Source organism: Cynoglossus semilaevis, chromosome 7, assembly GCF_000523025.1.
Source record: "Cynoglossus semilaevis isolate Cse_v1.0 chromosome 7, Cse_v1.0, whole genome shotgun sequence".
Taxonomy (NCBI): domain Eukaryota; kingdom Metazoa; phylum Chordata; class Actinopteri; order Pleuronectiformes; family Cynoglossidae; genus Cynoglossus; species Cynoglossus semilaevis.
This window is the reverse complement of record NC_024313.1, coordinates 11,105,038-11,127,551: the sequence shown is the minus strand read 5'-3', so window position 1 is coordinate 11,127,551 and position 22,514 is coordinate 11,105,038. Positions and strand designations below refer to the sequence as shown.

Below are 22,514 nucleotides of genomic sequence, written 5' to 3'. Positions count from 1 at the left end.
CAAGGCCGGCAGGCCGCAAAACCGGCCCCGCGGCAAGGCCCCCCCCCCTCCCTGCTGCCCCCCTCCTCGTCCCAGCTGTTACTGGATCCTGTTCCCATTTTTTTTCTGCTTCTGATTGAACCCTGCGTTTCCTTTTCTGTCCCTCTGATGTCTCTCTGCTCAGAGGGAGACGTATTAAAGGGACAAGTTGACGCTCACTGAAGGCGGTTGTTTAAATGGAAGGCCCACCAGCAAATAAACAAAAGAAACATGGAGAACTGACACACGAACACCAACAGCTGTGTTGCCTGTTGGATTAACACAACAGCATCAAACACCAGTCTGAAAAAAATCACTACAGTATATTTTACCGACCACAGACACTCAACTCTGTTTACTGTATTCAGGTGCAGAGTTCAGTGGAAGTGGATTCTTATTTCTGGTGGTTCCTGTCGTCCAAGGTTCCAGTCCTCACTGTGGCGACCCCTGTTGATCAGCTGTTAACTGTTAGCAAATTAGCATGCTGAGGGGTCTTTATACACAGATACAACCACATCGAGGGTCTTTTAAATTTGTATTTTATAATGTAAATGTGAGCTTTCACATCCTCTGAGTTTCATGGACGTAGTTGTTTCTAGAATTCTATAATAGTCGTCAGACGCTGCCCAAAAAAAAAAAAAAGATTTTCTTTAGTTTGTCCAACTAACAAACCCAGAATTCCAGCAGACTGCAGCCGCTCTCTGACTTTAGCTGTTAAATGTCACTGGCTGTGGAATTATTTCTCTGTTGTTCTCCCTCTGCTGCTGCCGCCTCTAGAGGTTAATTAAAAAGGTGAGTAGAATTTTCCTGGTTCTTCACCAACTTCCTTTTTTTTTTTCCTCCTTGGTTGCTCTGAGACTGACTCACATCTTCTCATCCAGCATTTTGCCTCAGTACCTGAGAATGGGCTCATGGTGTGAGTGTGTTCATGATTACACATCTGTTTGGATGATCGATTGATCGATCGATCGATCGATTCTGTGTGGCGTCTCGTGATCTTCACCCTCTTCCATTGTCTCTTGTTTTCCTGCACTCCTATTGATGGTCCACATTTCTGTTTGATCCGCGCTGTTTTCCTAACCGGGTTCAGGAGACCACGTTAGTTCTGTTAATCATAACAGGTTTTTTTTGTTTGTTTGCAGGCGGGTCAGGGGGGCGGACACCGGACCCTGCTCTACGGTCACGCCATTCTCCTTCGCCACTCCTTCAGTGGAATGGTGAGTGTCAACATTTCATATTTATATTTTTTATATGAAATATGGAGTATGTAAAACGATTTAAAAAATGTTTTCTTCACTCATCAGTACTTGACCTGTTTGAAGACGTCGAGGTCTCTGACGGACAAGCTGTCGTTTGATGTCGGTCTGCAGGAAGATTCAATAGGTGAAGTTCTCCTTTAATGTACCTGAAGAAACTAAACTTCAAATAGAGACGTTCACCAGTCATCGTTTAACAAGTCCAAGTCCATGAGGCCAATACCAAGTCAAGTCTCCAAGTCTCAATTGACTCTAATCAAAGTTCTCATACCATCTGATCTAAAGCATTGATTCCCAACTGGTTGTCCGTCGCTGGCCTTTGCCAAGGCAGAAAAAAATAATGTTGAGGAAAAACTTGCGCTTATTCACATTCCTTAACAGTAGGTGGCAGTAACACCCATGAAATGCTGGCTGACATCCAGTCAGTTCACATCGCAGAAGAAGACACAGAAACTCTGTTGACGTTTGTTAACTGAACGTGGCGTTAACACAGCTGTGACTTTTTCTACTGAGGTCAAAGGAAACAAAAAACAAAAATCTAAATTTCCAGTTTTTAGCTTTTTTGTTGGTCGCTGATGTCGTCAACTTTAATTCCTGCTCGGATTAGATTAAAAAAAAAGAAATACTTTCACTGATTCTCAATTCTTTTTAATCAGTTAATTTTGAGACTAACCCGTACAGTTGACCTTTAAAATGTTAAAGCACCATTTTTTCAAATAATTATTAATCAACTTATTGAACAGTGATCAGTAACAGAAGAGTTGATTCTCTGTGAGACGGGTTTTTACTGAGTTGTTTTTACTGTGACCAGGAGAGGCCTGTTGGTGGACCATTCACCCTGCGTCCAAGCAGAGGTCTGAGGGAGAGAAAGTCCGCATTGGAGACGACCTGATCCTTGTCAGTGTTTCAACGGAGAGATACCTGGTAGGTCAACCGCAATCGCTCCTGAATTACAATACTCTGAACTCTGACCTTTATCTGAGGAGAGACAGATTGCAGAGTTCGATTTAAGAAAGTGGGGATTTTTTTCTGTCTCAGAACTCTTAAGGCAGAACGGGTTCGCTGCAGAGTTCGATTTAAGAAAGTGAGGTTTCAGAACTCTTAAGGCAGAACGGGTTCGGCCTCATTAGTACAGAATAAAACAGTGAAGCGTAACAAAGTAATGAAATAAACCAGACCTGACTGACTTGTTGGGCCAAAGCTAACCACAGCTCAGCAGAGATGTGCTTCGGAAGAAGAAGAACTTAAATTCACAGCAGCTCAGACAAATTAAATATACTGCATAGTAAATAGTTGAACCCTCTTTATTTTTGTGCCTTTTAAAAATTGTATCTAAATAGTGTCTAGTTTTTGGAGTGCCTGAGATAAAAGTCAATGTAGACAAAGCTCTGAAGCAAAGTCATTCATTTATTCAGCAAAGACAGAGGGACGAGAGGGTTAGTGAGAGGGAGAGACACAGAGACAGAGAGAGACAAATGTAGAGAGGGGAGACGGATGTCCAGACTCGTGAGCCTCAGACCTGCAGGGAGTGAAAAGTGAATTAAAGCAAAACATCGTCACTTTCATTACCTCCGGTGAGAAATGGTCACCTGGTTCCACCCGACAGACTCTCTGCTTCTGACAAATTGAACCAGGACAAACTCAGTGCTTCATTAAAGTGAAAAAATACAGGAGGTTTTTCATGAGCTGCTTTGTCTTACACACTGCACACGTGAAGTAAAAACTCATTTCACAGCTGGCTGTAGGCAAGTCACTGGTGCTGAACTGGTTTCTGTGTTGACTCTCTCGCACCGAAAGTTTTTTAAAAGTATTTAAAAAACATTTATAATCCTTGGTCAAAGCCCTAGATGAATGCCTGTTAAAATTTGTTCCCTTAGTTTGGATCTGATTTAGTGGAAAATAACTGGTAAATCACAAACATAGAGACACAGAGAGAACAATTTCTAGAGTTTTTTTTCTTCCTTTTTGGCAAAAAAAGTGTTCAAAGTAATGTCAGATTTACACTCTTTATGCCCAAGTGACTTCATTGAAAACTGCAACACAACAACAACAACAACATCATTCAGGAAGCTCTGAGCCGCACTTGCCTGTCGCTCCTTTATAACTTTATGGAATTGGGAGTTACTCCAAGTCCTTCCGGGAAGGAACGTTGTAATTATCTGCTGCAAAGTGAAACGCTGAGGCAGAGGCAGCGCTTCGGTCCACCCCCCCACCCCCACACTCCCCCCGTGTTGGATCTTAAACCCGCTCCTCTGTTCTGCAGCATCTCTCCATCTCCAACGGCAACATCCAGGTGGACGCGTCCTTCATGCAGACTCTTTGGAACGTGCAGCCCACCTGCTCCTCCGGCAACATGGCAGTAGGCAAGTCCAGCTAACCTAACTATTATTATTATTATCTGGTTTACCTACAGACGGAAGAACAGATCTGAGGCCAGAAATGTGAGAGTAAATATTTGTGGTTAAAGTACGTCAGTCATTCCTGTCCAGAATCATCCAAAAAAATTACATTTTTATTTTTATTTAGCCATTTTTTATTGGTGAACTGTTTTTGAAGGTTATTAATGTTAGCTGACATCCTTTAAGTTACATTACTGCCACCTAGTGGACAACCAGACTTGTCTACAGTTTTTGCAAAATAACAAACAAAGTTTGATCCCTGCATATGTGTTGTATCCATGAGTTTCTACATGACCCTAGAAACAACATAACTGAGTGTGTGTGTGTGTGCGCCCTCCCGTGTCTCCTTCAGGCTTCCTGACCGGTGGTCATGTGATGCGTCTTTGTCACGGCCACGACGAGAGCTTGACCATCCCCGGTGCAGACAAGAATGAGGAGGAGCAGAGGTCAGTGACCCGGTCGTCTCCAGCCTCTGGACTGTGTTGTTGTTGGACTGTCGGTGTGTGTGTGTGTGTGTGTGTGTGTGTGTGTGTGTTGACAACAGACCAACAGTAAATCTCCTTAAACCAACAATGGCTCAGCCCAGCCTGAGCTGTTAATCAACGACGAACATTTCTGCAGCTCCACTGCTGAGGAAGGCGTTTCCCAAAAGTTGGAACCATAAAACTGTAAAGTGACGATGAAATATGGGTCACGGCCCATGGTGTGTGTGGCCCATACAGCACTCAGTGTATATATATAAAAAAAAACAAGCTTCTTGTTTTCCATTCCATTTATTTACTGGGATTAAATGTAATTGTGGAATTGATTATTAATTATATGGCTGAAGCAGAAGAAAATGTATTTATATTAATATTATTTTAATTTGCAAATGATCAAAAAAATGAACAAAATAAATCATTTTTATTCCTGCATCTCCTTCTTCCAGGATCGTGAACTACGAGGCTGGGAAAGGAGCCTCCAGAGCTCGTTCACTGTGGAGAGTGGAGCCCCTCAGGATCAGGTATAAAAGCAGACCTTCATTCTTTTACAACACTTCAGTGTGACATCAAATACTCTGCTCCAAGAACAGGAACAAGAACAAAAAAAAACTCAAAACGATGAGAGAATTTCTCAGACTTTGGACTAAACTTTAAACCTGTTTAAACGTCTGAAAACTTTCTGGGTGAAACAAGTTCTTTTCCTAAAACTGATTGGAGATTTTAAGAGAAACTCAATTCCAGTTCTGATGGAGGAGAAGATTTGATAAATGAAGATTGATTTTTTTATTTGTTGGAGAGAAAAAATCTTATTAATTTCATAAATGAAGATTGATTTTTTTATTTGTTTTACAATGTTCTACTGTTGTCCGTGTCCAGCTGGAGCGGCAGCCACATCCGCTGGGGCCAGGCCTTCAGGCTACGTCACCTGTCCACCGGTCATTACCTGGCACGGACTGAGGACAAAGGCTTGGTCCTGCAGGACAGGGAGAAGTCCGACACCAAGGCCACCGCCTTCTGCTTCAGATCATCCAAGGTCAGTGCCCCCCCCCCCCCAGGTCCCTTCACTACCAGTTTATTTGACAGCAGTGGTGGTGTCAATGAATCAGTTTACCTCATTAAAAGGATGTTATATGACCCCCCGACCCCCCCCCCCCCCCCTCCAAGGCTGTTTCACCACAGCCTCCTGAGACCAGTGCGTCAGCTTTCAATTAGCTCACGGCTGAACCCACTCTCCATGACGGCAGCAGTGAAGTGGCTGGAGTGAAGCCGACTTTTCATTAGGACGCTCACTAATTTTCATTCAGGGAAATTAAACTAAATGTAGCATCTGGTCACAAAAGGGTTAACGTTTCCCTGTGACGATCTCTGGGGATTTTCCTGACGAATCGTTTCGTTGTCTCAGCTGCTTTTTTTCCCCCCCCACTCTTTTCATTTCACTTTCGGAGGCTGCTCCAGTTCATCTGGTTTTAACAGCCTGGAAAATCAGGAGATGGGGCAAAATCAGAGGGATGGAGTATCAGACTCTCGTTGGTGGAGGGGGCTGCAGCGTCATGGGGCGATTCTCCAACAGGACATCGAGTTTAGAGCAGGTCACTCCAGCTGCATCGGTCAGTCCTGGTCCTATAATGACTAAGGATCTGTAACAATAGAGGACCAACAGAAACCCCCAACATCATTTGAGTTTGAAAAATGAAATTTAAATTTCTGCCTCAGACCATCCAGTTCCTCTGTGACATCAATTCTTCTCTCCTCCAAATCTCAGGAACAATAAAAAGGAAGGCATAAAACTGAACACCTAGAAATGTGTAACTGACTAACTGGCTATGAATTGATCTTATGATGCTACACCACGCATTAAAAACTGTGATAAAAGTACTGTAAAATGTGTGGCTGAGTGAAGAGTGCAGCCACAGCAGCTGTGAGTCACCTTTACTGACTCCATTGTGTGTCATTGACATCTTATTATCAGCAGTAGGTACAGTTTAAATCCCTCCTGGGGTCGCTTCTCTTCCAACACGTCCCTCGTCTGACAACAAATGTAATTGCCCTCGGTTGTCACCGGAGCAGCACGAGTCGGGGGCTTTTTTTTTTTTTCTTAAAATAAAGTCATTATCCCCTTGATGTGGAATGACTGAGGACACGGTGGAGACTTTTGTCCACTGCCCGTCTGTTATCTTCACCTCGGGAGCAGCTCCTGTTGTAGAACATTACTGTCATGTCAGTCACAGAGTCAGGCGGTGATTCTGGTGTGTTCTGTTGGCGTCGTGGTCGGTGGTCGGTGCTCGAAGGCCTGGATTTCACCCTTGTGTTTTTCAAGGTCAGACAAATTAGCAGTTTTGATACAAAATGGACAAAAAAAATTGTCAGAACATAAAGTCATTTAAATGTGAGTTTAGAAAAAGTTCAGATAAAAATGTAGATGAAATATCTTAAGGTAAAATAATTGAATTTTACCTGGACTGGATATTTTTAAATGCAAGTTTAGAAAATGTTCAGATACAAATGTAGATGAAAAGTCTTAAGGTAAAAGAATTGAATTTTACCTGGACTGGATATTTGACAAGCATTAACTTATAGCTAATAGCAGCTAAAGATGTGCCTAGCAATAACGTTTAGTTATCAAGCTAGCTAAAAGCTAATTAATATACATATATAAATATATGTGTGTAAATATATATTTATAATTACAGTATATAAATTGCCAAGTAAAGATAAACACTTCCCAAAAGATAAAAATAAAAAAGTTGACCTGAGAGAGTTAGCCAAAGGATGGGGAAGCTAAGGCTAGTTAACGACCAGGTTCTAAATAGTAACTGTAACTAGTTCTAGTTAACTAGTTAACCAGTGGAATAACTCAAAGTTGGTGTAAATAAAGCTGTGTCTGGACTTGCATTTGTGAAAGTTGGCTGCACTTTTCAGCAGTTCTCATCAAGGTTGCTGGAAGTTCATGTTTTCCCCGGAACATTTTCTGAATTAAATCTCACTTTTCCACCCAGTAATGACACGGTCCAGCAGCAGTCGATTTCTCTGTCTCCAAAGGTCAACGCTTTGCCATGTCGAACATTTCTATTAATACGGTCCTGCTTACTTCCTGTCAACTCTAATCAGCTGCATCACTCCATCACCGCTGAGGCAGAAATGAAGTCGAAGTAATGAGGCGGGCGTCGGCCTCCCCGTGGACCAATAACAGCAGCTCCTCAAGAATTAATATCTGTTCACCATATGTCTTCATTTGTCATTTTTCCATGTCTGCTACGGAGTGTGTGTGTGTGTTCTGCTGAGTAACGTGAGTAACTCTTTTACCTCTCATTCTAACTCTGCAGGAAAAGGGAGACACGGGTCCGAAGAGGGACATCGATGGGATGGGCGTCCCTGAGATCAAATATGGAGACTCTGTCTGCTTCGTCATGCATGTGGCCACAGGACTGTGGCTGTCCTACCAGGCGCCTGATGCCAAATCATCTCGACTAGGACCTCTGAGGAGACGGGTGAATATAGCCCCACCTACAGTTCAACAAACAAACTGAAATTCACTTCATAAAAATATATAAATACATATAAATATATGGGTCAAACAAGTCCATAAAAATTCAATCATCTCAACAATTCATGAAAAACACAGTTGTTGTCTTTATTTTCACTCCAAAGTTTTCGAAACCACAGGTCAAAATATCTGAAAAGAAAAAACAGATGTTATAATTAAAAGTATATATATATCTGAATTCACTTATGTGAAAATATAAATTAAAAGTATATTTATCTGAATTCACTTATGTGAAAATATATGTTCAGACAAAATTCTCAGACCTCTCCAGAAATTCATTATAATTTTTTTTTGTCAGGTGTCATGTTTTATTTGATCAGGTTTTTCAACCCTAAAAAAATCACACATTTTTAAAGAGCAGCTTAAACAGAAAAAAAAAACTCAGTAAAACTTTTTCTCCAAACTGAAAGAAAATTAGAAAATGTCAAGATTTCAGTCCTTTATTGTCAGAGATGCAGGTTGCAACTTTTTCTCTTTTGCAAAAACCGTTGTCACTTCACCTGTGGAGTCCATGACACTCCATCATCCTGCACTCTTAGCCACCAATTCCAAAGCGACAATGGGCCTCGTGGAGGGTGACGTGTTAGTTTTTGGGCGGGATCAGGGCGGCAGCTCCGACCTGGGCACTTCTCCAAGGACATCAAATTCTCCTTGTGCTGGTGCCAGGCCGATCCTCCGGCTTTGGCAAAGCTCCAGAGCACCTGACATGATGAGGGTGACACTTGGTCTGCACTTAAATTCTTTCACCTCATCCTCCCACTCTGTGTTTGTTTAGACACCTCGGCAGCAGGACACACACACTTCACACCCCGGCCAAATACGTACGCCGCACTGACACACGTGAACAACGTGTGAGCTCATGATTTAGCTGCTCAAAGTCGAAGAACAAGTCAGGGACGTTGGACCGTGTTTCTGAACAGAGCATGTAGCCAACTTAGCTTAGCTTAAAATTGTGTTTCAGTAATTAAGAAATCAGAGATAGTTGAAAATATGGAGTCGACCCACGCCCGTGCCCCCTCTAATGGTCAGAATGTGAATTTCCTGTTTCCTGTTGAAGGCCTGTCTGCATTCTGAAGGTCACATGGACGATGGACTGATCCTGCAGCGCTGTCAGCACGAAGAGTCCCGGGCCGCACGCATCATCCGCAACACCACCTTCCTCTTCAAGAACTTCATCAAGTAAGGACGCGGTGATGAGAGACTTCAACCGTCAGGGTTCAGTTTGACAACACTTTCATTTCCTCCTTCTTCTTCTTGTTTTTATTTTTTAATAATTTTCTAATCTTCCAGAGCTTTGGACAGAACCACGGCGGGTGAGTCCACGGCCGTGGCCAGGTACATCGAGGAGGTGCTGCAGACGCTCAACGATCTGATCGAGTACTTCAAACAGCCCGACTCTGAGCTGGAGCACGAGGAGAAACAAGTTCTCCTCCGCTCTCTCATCAAGCGGCAAGATCTCTTCAAAGAGGAGGTGAGAATGGAGACAAGTGAAGGAATCAAGGTCACATCAGGGCACGAGGAGAGTTTCAGCTGCTGCCATCGTTCCCTGTGATCCTCCATGTTAATGATCTGGAACGTCGTTTTTTTTTTCCCCAGGGAATGTTGGCTTTCTTGTCCAAGTGCATTGACCGGATGAACCTGTACAACAGTGCGGCCCACTTTGGAGAGATGGCAGGGGAGGAGGCGGGCGCAGCGTGGAAAGACATTCTCAACCTCCTCTATGAGCTCCTGGGTGAGGAGTGAAAAGACGAGTCCTGCTGATTAACAAACAATTCTCTCCCCTCCTCTCCTCCCCTTCTGTCACTGTACTTTCCTCTCCATAGAATTTTATTTCCAAAAAACATTTTTAAAATGAAATCAAATGAATTTGATTCAAAGTATCGTCTAAGATCATAGTCAATCATTTGGGGCCAAAGGTCAAGGTCACGATGACCTTGTTTGTTTTCTTTTTCCTTTTCCAACACTGTGACTCAGACAGAGGGGAAGGAGAGAACAGAGCAGCGCTGACATTTCACCACGCTGTCTCAAAGCCACTGCCTTCTTTTCAAATCAGTGTGGACCTGTTGTGGAACGTTCTTCTGAGTCTTTGTGGAAACGCGTGCATCGTTAACCAAATGCCAGCCTTCACAGGTGGTGACATTATCGCCTCCTCCTCCGGGCGGCGTCAAGTCATGAATACTAAAGCTCTGACCCTGAAAAGTGTTTGGGGCTTTTTAGTCCTGGCAACTTTTTCTTTGGATAGTTTGTGTTTTGCTGTCAGTGGTCGCTCACCTTGGCCGCCCTCATATTCATCATTACCTCCACAGCATGTACCGACCCCCCGCACATACGTGCGCGTCTAACCCGCAAATTCACTCTTTCTCCACTAGGAGGTCACCCACGAGCACGGAGGGGCAGCTTGTTGAGGCCAGTTTTCAGGGTGATGAATGGTGTTGCATTATGGGTCGTCCTCTGTGCTCCGTAATAACACAGGGACTGTTTCATTCACAAGTGAAGTTATTTAAAGGTCGAGCGAATGAGACTCTTTTATAACTCGGTTTAATTAACCTGTTCTTACGTCCTGTGGGAAATCCAGTCGTAGTAAATATAGTTTATACTGCATATATTTAGATATGTGTGTATGTATGTATATACTATTAACTAATAAATTAAACTAGTTACTACTTTCATAAAAGGGCATTAAAGGGCCATTTCATGTTTTTCATTCCTTCCCTCTCCTGTTGCAAACGACACCGTTCAACTCCCCGCGTGTTCCTGTATTTTCCAACATTGTCCACTTGGCTTTTTAGAGCGGACAATATATAAATAGTTCCAATTCCTTTTAATGTTTTATTTGGCAGCAACTGCTGTGGCTTGGCCTCGGTAACTTCAGTGAAATGAAAACTGAGACTTTAAGGAAAACTGAGAATTATAAATATCACGACACAGGCCAAAAAAAAAAAGAGAGACGAGCCTCACGTTTCACAGAGAGTCCAGCTCCTGAATACAGATCTGTCAGCAGAGATTGTTTGAGTTTTAACATCTACACTTCCTGTGGATCAGAGTTGTTGGGTAGAAACAGCTAAGACTGTGCTTCTAATTAAACGCGTAACCATCTTTGTTTCCCCTCGGAGATGCTGGCGTCTTGTTTTACACCTCTGCTCTTCCTTCCCTCAGCCTCGCTGATCCGTGGGAACAGGAACAACTGCACCCAGTTTTCCCGTAACTTGGACTGGCTGGTCAGCAAACTGGAGAGACTGGAATCATCTTCAGGTGCTGTTGACAGAAAGACACTTGACTTTCGCTCTCAGGATGTTTGTTGTGATTGTAACAAATGTTTCCGTGGCCAAATGTCTCAGGGATCCTGGAAGTCCTCCACTGTATCCTGGTGGAGAGCCCGGAGGCTCTGAACATCATCCAGAGAGGGCACATCAAATCCATCATCTCTCTGCTCTACAAGCATGGGCGCAACCACAAGGTGGGAAACAGAAACGGCCAAATGATGCTGCATGTGTTTGACCCGCTCTGACATGGCGTAGATGAAGACGGGTTTGATTTGTACACAGAAGAAACCAGAAGCGTCTGATTGTTCTTTTTGTTCTCTTAGATTCTGGATGTGTTGTGTTCCCTCTGCGTCTGTAACGGGGTGGCAGTGAGAGCCAATCAAAATCTGATCTGCGACAACCTCCTCCCCAAAAGGGACCTGCTGCTGCAGACTCGACTGGTGAACGATGTTCAGAGGTAAAGAACGGACTGTGTCACAGGTGGAACGGTAGAACACGGGAATAATGTGTTTAAATCATTTGATTTTTTTGTTGTACAGTTGAGGTTTTGATCCCGTCTCTGTGTCCTTCTGCAGCATGAGACCAAACATCTTCCTGGGCATGGCTGAAGGTTCAGCCCAGTATAAGAAGTGGTATTTCGAGCTGGTGATCGACCAGGTGGACCACTTTGTCACCGGGGAGCCCACCCACTTGAGAGTGGGCTGGGCCAACACAAGAGGGTACGCTCCATACCCTGGTGGAGGAGAGGGCTGGGGAGGCAACGGTGTGGGGGACGACCTGTACTCCTACAGCTTTGACGGACTTCACCTCTGGTCAGGTACGCAAGGGTTTGATGTTGATGAATACAGAAGATGTTGATGTATATTTTGGTCGAAAAATTGTTCTGTTTTTATACCTGTCATGTTCTGCCCCTGCCCCCTGGAGAAGGTTGGGGCTCTTTGGTCAAACTAAAACACATTAATGTGAGGTTTTTCCAGATTATTCCCCTGGTCGTTTGTGTGAACATGCAGTGATTAAAGTTGAGATAGTTTCTGTAATTTCCCTGCAGAAGTCTGTGGGTTTTTTTTCCTCCTCACAGCTTTACTTCAAGATGTTGGAGGTAAAATGAGGTTCGTTTCAGGCTCCAGTAAATCCTGCTTCCCTGTCACTTCTTATCCTTCACCAGGAGATCTTTCCAAACACACACACACACACACGTCAGCTCCTGCTCAGAAACCTCCACCTTTTTAAAACACAATAGTGTCGTATGTCTTGACACTCATTCCAGGTCTTCCTGGAATTCCAGGAGTCCCCTGTGTTTTGACAGTCCCACACATTGAATCACATGTCCATGAAGGCAGAGAGAGTGTGCAGCAGACCACAGCAGTTTGGATGTTTACAGTCCACGATGTTCAACATCAGCTTAAAAAACAAACCCATTTAAATGATAAAACAGTGTAGAACAAGGATTTTAAAAAATCACCAACCAACCAGGTCATGTTTCAGTGTTTCTCCATCGCTACACTCTGTATTCTCTGTGTGTCTTTGATAATAAATACAAACACAGGGATGTGGGCAACCCTCAGCTTGTTGCTCTAGGGTTTTTTTTTTTTTATCAGGTAAACATACAGTAATAAACATACTTAAATATCTTCAACCCTTTAAAACTCCTTCACCGTCTTCGCCCCCGTTTTCTCCTGGCCCAGATGTGCAGTATCTTTACTGACCCTCGTAAAAACCACCCGTCTATGTCATCCCTCTGTGTTTCTGTCCAGGCCGAATCCCCAGGGCCGTGGCAATAACCATCACATGCTGAACAACGACGCCGTGGTCAGCTGCTGCCTGGATCTGGGAGCGCCCAGCATGTCCTTCAGGATCAACGGGCAGCCCGTCCAGGGAATGTTTGAGGACTTCAACACGGACGGATTTTTCTTCCCCGTTGTCAGCTTCTCTGCAGGAGTGAAGTAAGGGAGTGGAGAGAAAACTCTGCCGTCAGCTGTCAAACTTTTTGACGACCAAGAGATTAGTGGTGCAAAACTGACAGCCTACTGTAGTGACCTCGCAGTTTAGGTTTTAATGTGTCAAAAAAATACCAAAAAACCCTAATCTAAATGCAGTACCAATTTTAAACAGCTCCCCTAATCTAAATATTATATATATCAGCTTAAAGTTATCAGGGACAGATGTAAGATAATATGGTGACATACCAAAAAACCCTAATCTAAATGTTCCATCAGCTTAAAGTTATCGGGGACAGATGTAAGATAATATGGTGACAGGAAGATTCATGTCTGCAAAAGAAGGGAGATAAACCTGCACGCTTTTCCTCACACTTTTACTATATTATGACACAAAACAGAACGTATTTTAATATTCACTACACCATTGGTAAACAAACAAAAAAGTTTAAAAGTCAAATAAATCCAAGACTTTTCACAAATCCACTCTAGAGCTAGAATCAAAATCCAAGAATTTTTACAAATCCACTCTAGAGCTAGAATCAAAGGAATCTCACCTTCGAATTCCAGGGTTCGTTTCCTGCTGGGAGGACGCCATGGAGACTTCAAGTTCCTGCCACCTGCTGGTTACTCTCCGTGCTACGAGGCGCTGTTGCCCAAAGAAAAGATGCGTATTGAGCCCGTGAAGGAGTACAAGAGAGACCACGAGGGGATCCGTGACATGCTGGGGACCACCCAGTTCCTCTCCCAGGCCTCCTTCATCCCCACTCCTGTCGACACCACCCAGGTGAGCAGGTGACAACCGCGTGGTTTCCCTCATCATTCCAGCTGAGGTTAATGGAGAAACCAGCAACAGTTTTATTAGTTTTGGAATCTTCCCAGCTGTGGCCTCTGTCTGCTCTGCCCCCTGCAGGTCGTCCTGCCGCCTCACCTGGACCACGTCAGAGACATGTTGGCCGAGAACATCCACGAACTGTGGGGGATGAACAAGATCGAGCTGGGCTGGACTTATGGCAAGGTAGAGCCGTGACCTAAAAACTGCTCCTCCTGCAGCGCTGTGATAAAAGGTGTCCAGCACCGTGTCCTGGTTCAACAGGAAAGAAAGAGATTTGGATTTTCGAAATTGCACTGGGAGTTTGGTGGAATTGGGAATTTTACCAAGATTTTCAGATTTTTGCACATATGTGAACTGCTGTATCTTAATCTTTTCATTTGATCCACTGATGTTTCAGTTGTATGAACCGTCTGTGTGTTCAGTCTAGAACACACACTCTGTTCAGTTATACAGTGGTGTGATCACAGCCTAATGAGGGGTCATGACCTGGGTCAAACACTGTCCTGTAATAAGAACTCCATTCAAATCCATCGAGTTCAGTTCTGCTCCGATTGGAACTAAATGTTCGTTGTACTTAAATAAGACACAGATACTTGACGGACAGGATGATGTCACAGTTCACCTCACAGAAACAGTCTGTAATAAATGCAATTCAAGCTTATTGTCAAACACATGTTCAACAGGGGGTCCGCAACCCCAACAGAGGGCCCATGGAGGTAAAGATGGAGGTCTGATTGGTTTGTTAGATAAGAATTTATTTAACTTTTTTCTCTGCACGTTTTTAATAATGTATTTTATCAATAATAATAATTATGAAAAAAAGCTATGGTTCAGGTGATGTGACTGGGCCAGTTCTACGTCCTATTGTCAACACCTGCCACAGGAACGTTCCACACTGTGTTACCATTATTCGTAGCCTGCAGTATAAGCAGATGCAGGCAGCTATGACAGTATGCTGATGACACTCTGCTCGTCGCTCCGCCGGTTCGTGATGACAACAAGCGGCAGCACCCCTGCCTGGTGGATTTTGCTAAGCTGCCTGAAACTGAAAGGAACTACAACCTGCAGATGTCGAGTGAAACGCTCAAGTAAGGACGGGCACTTATATTATAGAACCCATTTACTGTACCTGGTTTAACTCGTCCAGTGGAACCAGCTGCAGGAAGTGTTCTCCACCAATCAGCATTATTGAGTCCAGTGGAAAAGTGTTCTCCACCAATCAGCATTATTGGATCTCACTTTGAAGAGATTTGTCTTTGTTCAACACAAACATCTGCTCTAGTTCTGAAATGGTTGACCACAGGTGTGAAACGTTATTCGTTTCTCTCTTGTCTACAGGACTCTGTTAGCGCTGGGCTGCCACGTTGCCCAGGTCAACGTTCACGCCGAGGATGATCTGAAGAAAATCAAACTACCCAAAGAGTAAGAAGTCTTTGCTCTTTAAAATCATCCTGAAAGATGCACTGTAATTATAAGCTCAGGTTTATCCTAATGGTTTGTCATGTGGTGTCCAGCTACGTGATGTCTAATGGATACAAGCCTGCGCCACTGGACCTCTCTGATGTGAAGCTGAACGCCGGTCAGGAGGTTCTAGTTGATAAACTGGCCGAGAACGCACACAACGTGTGGGCCAAAGACCGAATCAAACAAGGATGGACCTATGGTATCCAGCAGGTAGGAGCTCCTCGCCTTAGGTTTGTTGGAACTGGCCTCTGTCTGTGCCTTTGTACTGGGATTTACTGGGATTCACTGTGATTTACTGTGATTTAATGGGATTTACTGGGATTTACTGTGATTCACTGTGATTTACTCTTTTTGGGGTCAGGATCTGAAGAGCAGACGTAACCCTCGCCTGGTGCCATACGCTTTGCTAGATGAACGCACAAAGAAGTCTAACAGAGACAGTCTGAGGGAGGCTATCAGAACAGTGGTCGGATATGGATATGACATCGATCCCCCGGACCAGGAGGGTGAGACAGTGTCTCTCAAATCTTACTGTCCAGGCTGGCCTGATATTTAAAATATAAAGTATCATTTTACAAGTACTAACATTTAACAGATCTTGTGTATAACTAGTTGGGTATTTAGAGTATAGTACTACAAGGTGCTAGTTTATGTTGCGTTGTACTTGTAATGATATTCTCAGCACTTTGAGTGGTGAAAAGAAATGTTTAAAAAAAAAGGTGGGACTTGTTCGTTCATGTTCGTCCACGAAGGACCTGCTTTTTCTCACTTTTTGCTCCACTATCGCCCCCTAGTGGTACATGTGGACGATGACCAGAGCATTGAGACCATTCGTTTCTTCCGCGTGGAGCAGACGTACGCCGTGACGACAGGGAAGTGGTACTTTGAATTTGAAGCCTTGAGTGGAGGTGACATGAGGGTGGGCTGGGCCAGACCGGGCTGCAGACCAGATGTTGAGCTGGGAGTGGACGACCAGGGCTTTGTTTTTGATGGATACAGGGTAAAAAAAACAAAAAACAAAACTCTAGATACTTCTTTTTTAACCAATATTCTGCCGTTTTTGTAGCACGAATGTCATTTTCTTTTTTTTTTTTGTCTTTGGATTAAGGGTCAACGTATGCACGCAGGCAGCCGTGTATTTGGACATCCTTGGCAAAAGGGAGACGTGGTTGGCTGCATGATCAATATGGAGGACAAATCCATGATTTTTACCCTGAACGGAGAACTCCTGATCACCAGCAAGGGCTCTGAGCTTTGTTTCACCGACTTTGAAACGGAGGACGGTGAGGACTTTCAGCTCCGCTGCACTTTTGTGCTACTTATTTCTCTCTATTTTTATGTTTAAACAGCTGGGTTTGTTTAGCATGAGGTCAGAGGTCAGAGGGTGTTCACGATGGGGCAGTTTTTAAAAAGTCCTCTGTGGCCGTGGAGCTTTAATGTGTTAATGGTTTAGATGTAAAGGACAATCACTGTGGTTAATGTGACCTGTCCGTCACTTCCTCCAGGTTTCATCCCTGTGTGCAGTCTGGGTTTGTCCCAGATCGGTCGCATGAACCTGGGCAAGGATGCCAGTACCTTTAAGTACTACACAATGTATGGCCTGCAGGAAGGCTTTGAACCCTTCGCCGTCAACATGAACCGGGACATCACCATGTGGTTCAGCAAGCGCCTCCCCACCTTTGTCAACGTTCCTCCAACCCACATGCACGTCGAGGTGAATGGAGATTCCCGTTCTGTTCGTTAGCGCCGTTAGCTTCATGCACTTGCTCTTGGTCGTTAGCGTCGTTAGCTTCATGCACTTGCTCTTGGTATTGTAGATGTTTGCGTCCAATCTGTCACTTTCAACCAGGTGACGAGGATCGACGGGACGGTGGACAGTCCTCCCTGCCTGAAGGTCACCCACAAGACGTTCGGCACCCAGAACAGCAACAACGACATGGTGTACTGTCGCCTGAGCATGCCCGTGGAGTTCTACTCTGCAGACATGCTGCTGGATGAGTCTGTGAAGCTCAGGTCAGTCGTCTGTGTCGTCTGTGCTGCTTTAAGAAGTCATTAACTCAGGACAGCCCTGGAATTGCTTCATGAACAATGATGGCTCTGGCTGCACTCTCGGGACTAAATTATTGTGTTTACACCCATTTTTTTTTTTTTTTTTTTTTAATCTCAGAATTTATTTTGTTGTGAAATTCAGTCCAGATTTCATTTCATTACCCTGAGTCCACCCTGTTTTTTCTGTTATTCCTTACAGCCAACCTCCAAGAGAAGATGGAAGTGTAGACTACGGAAGCATCACCACCGTAAATTCACTGTCAAATCTAACGATACAAAAGAAGCTCAGTGTCGCCTCAGTCAAATTAACCCCTGGTTCCATTTGTTTTTTTAACGGCAGTTCTACCACTCGGTGAGAGTGTTTGCCGGTCAGGATCCCACCCTGGTGTGGGTGGGCTGGGTCACGCCGGACTATCACTACTACAGCAAGAACTTCAGCCTCAACAAGACCCGAACTGTGACCGTGACCCTGGGTGATGAGAGGGGGCGAGTTCACGAGAGGCAAGTGTCGCTTAGCTACTGTAGGTTCAGGGGACATTTTTCAAAATTCAGTGATATATAAATAATTAACTTTGTCAAACATATTTCAAAACTGGCCACACAGAAGCTAAAAATCTATATAACATTTACTTTACTTTCATAACAAAAATTTAAAAATAAAATCTAAAGAAGATAAAGGTTAGCAGCACTAATGTAGGTTAGCTCAAACTTTCACTCAGGAATGCTAAAAGTAAAGCCTAAATAAATCTTATAAATTGAAATAAGTTACTCATAATCCTTGAATTGTTTTGTAAAACAAACAATAAATAATATTTTTATTATCATTAAAATTAATTTGTTTGTGGCTGCTTTCATTTTTAAGCAGTCACCAAGTCATTTATTTTAATATTTGATGTAAAATTCTGTCACATTTCAGGGGTTTGTCCTTGACTTCCGTTGCCATCACAGAATTGTATTCTGGGAAAAATACTGCAGACTTTCCAAATGTCCATGTGAACATAAAAAAGTCATTGTTCACTTATTGCCAAAGTACAATTTAATTATTTAATTATAATTTGAGGGTTCTGAATTAGGGCCATTAAACCTCAGGCTACGTTGGAAGTAAAACTCATTAAATTGAATCATTGCAGTTGCACAGCTCCGGCTCCGGCTCCGGAACGTAATAATCCCAGACTTGTATTGATGGATATGAGTTGGTGCTTTGATGGATTCTGGTTTGAGTCCGTTCAGAAATCTGCTCTTGTGTTTATACACGACATTTTCCATCATTATCATCGTATTAATCAAACAAACGCAGAGATAAAACCCTAACACTGGGCCATGAATATATTTTGAAACGATGTAGAAATACTTCATTGCTCTCAGAATTACAGTACTTTTGACCGAGACTCCGCTAGAATAAAATTAAAAATTTAACTTTAAAAACTGATGTAAAACAAAATAGAATAAACAAAAAGAGCAAATCCAACATAAATACTGTTTTTATGAACACTGCTCAACATAAACATCAACAAGTGTTTCGTTCAGTTGGATTCATTCCTGTTTAATATTCCAGAGAGTGGAGCCTGTGTTTGTGCAGCTGAATGAATATGAATGAGGTTTGAGTCACAAATCAACGAGGATCCATGAACGGAGCTTTGATGAGAAGATGTCCTCTTCAGTTTTGAGCAGATTTCAGTTTCCTCGCCGTAAATAAATTCAGAAATTAAGGAATGAAAAACATTCACACTTGGTCTTGATTCTGTTTACTAAGATGCTAACATCACACTTTGACCTTGAGTTCTACTTTTTAATTTTTTTTTAATTTATCTCAATATTTACATTTTTGCTAAAAATTGCAGTGTCCAGAGGAGCAACTGCTACATGGTTTGTGCAGCAGACGCCGTCGGCTCCGCCTCCACCGGCAGCTCTGACCTGGACATCGGCTGTCTGATTGACCTGGCCACTGGTCTGGTCTCTTTCACCGCCAATGGGAAAGAACTGCCCACAACATATCAGGTAGAACTGACCACTCAAAGCCCAGATTTTTTGACCGAGACTCTGCTAGAATAAAATTAAAAATGTAACTTTAAAAACTGATCTAAAACAAAATAGAATAAACAAAAAGACCAAATCCGACATAAAAACTGTTTTATGAACGTTGCTCAACATAAACATCAACAAGTGTTTCGTTCAGTTGGATTCATTCCTGTTTAATATTCCAGAGAGTGGAGCCTGTGTTTGTGCAGCTGAATGAATATGAATGAGGTTTGAGTCACAAATCAACGAGGATCCATGAACGGAGCTTTGATGAGAAGATGTCCTCTTCAGTTTTGAGCAGATTTCAGTTTCCTCGCCGTAAATAAATTCAGAAATTAAGGAATGAAAAACATTCACACTTGGTCTTGATTCTGTTTACTAAGATGCTAACATCACACTTTGACCTTGAGTTCACTTTTAAATTTATCTCAATATTTACATTTTTGCTAAAAATTGCAGTGTCCAGAGGAGCAACTGCTACATGGTTTGTGCAGCAGACGCCGTCGGCTCCGCCTCCACCGGCAGCTCTGACCTGGACATCGGCTGTCTGATTGACCTGGCCACTGGTCTGGTCTCTTTCACCGCCAATGGGAAAGAACTGCCCACAACATATCAGGTAGAACTGACCACTCAAAGCCCAGATTGGTCGGACTGGATTAGAAAGCCCAGCGGGCACCCTCTGGTCCACAGGCCATAGTTTGCCCTTGACGTTTTTCAGGTCTTTTTTTCCTACTTTTTCAAAAAGTGTATCAGGAATTGTGGACCCGGATGGAAGTCTTCAAGTCCTGTCAGTGTATCAGAGAGTGTTTGTTTTTTTAAATCCTGCTCCCCTGGTATCTATCTGTTTGATGGATGATGATGCCTTTCACCAGCTAATATCCATTACAGTACACTGACATTTGAAGCTGCGGCCAATCCATGAACACAAAGGTTTGAAAGATGACTCAAAGCTGTCGATAGGACGATCCATTTTTAAAATCTAACACTTGGTGGACGACGAGGATCTGGATGTGCTGCAGACGTTGTTGTAAAGGAAAAGTGCATGTTGTCAATAACGTCTGTGTGTGTTTTCTTTTTAGGTGGAGCCAAATACAAAGCTCTTCCCTGCCGTGTTCGTTCACCCCACCAGTGCCAACCTGTTCCAGTTTGAGTTCGTCAAGGTCAAGGTACGTTTGTTCTTCCTTGCACTCTCAGAAAAAAAAAAAAGAATCCATAAATATAATACAGCTAACCCTGGAGGATAGACAATAAGAACAAAAATGACTTTCCTCGTCCTGATGGTTAATAATGCTCTTTGTTGTCATCTTTGTATCCTTTGTTTTCCCAGGATGCCATGCCACTCTCCTCAGCCATATTTAAGAGTGAGCAGAGGAACCCCGTGCCTCAGTGCCCACCGCGACTGGACGTGCAGACCATCGTATCGGTGCTGTGGAGCCGGATGCCCAACACCTTCCTGAGTGTGGAGACGGCCCGGGTCAGTGAGAGGCACGGCTGGGTGATCCAGTGTCTGGAACCGCTGCAGATGTTGGCTGTGCATATTCCCGAGGAAAACAGGTGGGACACGAAGGTCAAGAAGGTCAAGAACCTACTCTGTTCAACTGAGGAGTTTCATCTTAAAATAACCACTCGTACTCTCACCAGGTGTTTGGACATCCTGGAGTTATCTGAGCTGGAAGACCTGAGGAAGTTCCACTACCACACCTTAAAGCTGTACTGCGCCCTCTGTGCCCTGGGCAACACCCGCGTGGCTCACGCCCTCTGCAGCCACTTGGACCAATCACAGCTTCTCTACACCATTGACAACCAGTACTTGTCTGGAATGTTGAGAGACGGATTCTACAATGTCCTCATCAGGTTTGCACATGTGCTCTTGATGACTATTACAACCCAAGACCAGAGGGGGCAGTAGAACCACACATGAAGTATTTTCGTAGAAAGGCGGCGAACTCCTTGTTTGTTTTTTAACTAATTAATTTAGTATTTACATATTCTTAATTAATCCCTACTAATCATATTGTAAACATTTAGCCATTTCTGGACTAACTATATTTTCAACTATTTAGCTAATGTAAAGCTTACATTTTTTTCTTCATAACAAATCTCAGTTTCTTATACTGTACTTATACCATTTTCTGACTTATGATTATAATCGATCCTTTCTAGTTATCCCTGTTCTTAATTATTATGCGAATGTTTTAGCGATGTTCTTGGCTAACTCGTAGCTCGATCGGTAGGCTAACTAGTGTGACGTTGTGAGAGAACAGAAACGTCTTTGTTCCCAGCATCCATCTGGAGACTGCCAAGGAGGCGCGTCTGATGATGAACAACGAGTTCATCATCCCGCTGACGGATGAAACTCACTCCATCAAGCTCTTCCCAGATGAGTCCAAGCGTCACTCCCTGCCCGGAGTCGGCCTCAGCACCTCCCTCAAACCCCGGCTCAACTTCTCGCCTGTTGGTATCATCGCCCCTAAACGCCACCAGTACCTGTACAGCCCACAGATCCCTCTGGGCACCCTGAAGGAGAAGGCCATCAGCATGCTGACGGAGGCCGTGCAGGGCGGGGGCACCCACATCCGAGACCCAGTGGGTGGCAGTGTGGAGTACCAGTTCGTCCCCATCCTGAAGCTGATCGGAACGCTGTTGATCATGGGAGTCCTCACCAGTGAGGAGGTGAGTCTCATCCTCCTCCTCATCGACCCCAACGTGTTTGGGGAGGGCAAGGAGGGCGAGGAGGCGAGAGGGGACGAGGTGGCCGTGGCCGGGGAGAAGGAGGATGTGAGCAGGAACGAAGAGAAGGCCGTGGAGGCTGGAGAGGAGGAGACCAAGGAGAGTAAAGCTTCGGTCAAAGGTCTGCTGGAGAAGTCGCTGCCAGAGTCTGTCAAACGTCAGGTGATAAAAAACCGTCATTAAATGTTTCCTCACATATAGAGTCAGAGAGAAAAAATATTTGTTGAACACCTTCAAAAATGACTATTTACCAACATATGAGATTTGCTGGACCAGGTCTCTGTCAGTCAGTGATTCAGAACAAATGTAATTTATCACTCACTGAGCAGAAGACAGTGGAGGAATACTAATGACAACAAACCAAACCAAACTCCTCAGGTCAGGATGTTTTAGTAGAAGGAGGAGCAGAGGAGGGAAAAGGGAAAAAAAGTTAAAAAAAAAAAGCTTCAGACACAAATAAGTAAGACATCATCTGCGTACATTATAAATTTTCCAATCAACCTCACATAAAAAAAAAG

At 43.7% G+C, this 22,514-nt stretch overlaps 1 protein-coding gene across 1 annotated transcript in view; it reads left to right on the top strand.

Moving 5' to 3' along the window:
- Positions 1-22,514, top strand: part of ryr3 (ryanodine receptor 3) — an 85,006-nt gene that overhangs the window by 29,333 nt on the left and 33,159 nt on the right. Inside the window, 34 exon segments of the mRNA XM_017033627.2 lie at positions 1,161-1,235; positions 1,323-1,401; positions 2,086-2,198; positions 3,538-3,637; positions 4,026-4,119; positions 4,602-4,676; positions 5,032-5,188; positions 7,479-7,643; positions 8,757-8,878; positions 8,990-9,170; positions 9,296-9,431; positions 10,856-10,951; positions 11,038-11,156; positions 11,286-11,419; positions 11,538-11,779; positions 12,717-12,737; positions 12,740-12,905; positions 13,470-13,686; positions 13,813-13,916; positions 14,718-14,822; positions 15,073-15,156; positions 15,249-15,408; positions 15,560-15,704; positions 15,993-16,198; positions 16,307-16,481; positions 16,704-16,912; positions 17,048-17,211; positions 17,447-17,495; positions 17,588-17,748; positions 19,089-19,245; positions 20,346-20,432; positions 20,594-20,820; positions 20,908-21,120; positions 21,549-22,158. Coding sequence (XP_016889116.1) covers positions 1,161-1,235; positions 1,323-1,401; positions 2,086-2,198; positions 3,538-3,637; positions 4,026-4,119; positions 4,602-4,676; positions 5,032-5,188; positions 7,479-7,643; positions 8,757-8,878; positions 8,990-9,170; positions 9,296-9,431; positions 10,856-10,951; positions 11,038-11,156; positions 11,286-11,419; positions 11,538-11,779; positions 12,717-12,737; positions 12,740-12,905; positions 13,470-13,686; positions 13,813-13,916; positions 14,718-14,822; positions 15,073-15,156; positions 15,249-15,408; positions 15,560-15,704; positions 15,993-16,198; positions 16,307-16,481; positions 16,704-16,912; positions 17,048-17,211; positions 17,447-17,495; positions 17,588-17,748; positions 19,089-19,245; positions 20,346-20,432; positions 20,594-20,820; positions 20,908-21,120; positions 21,549-22,158 — 5,148 coding nt within the window.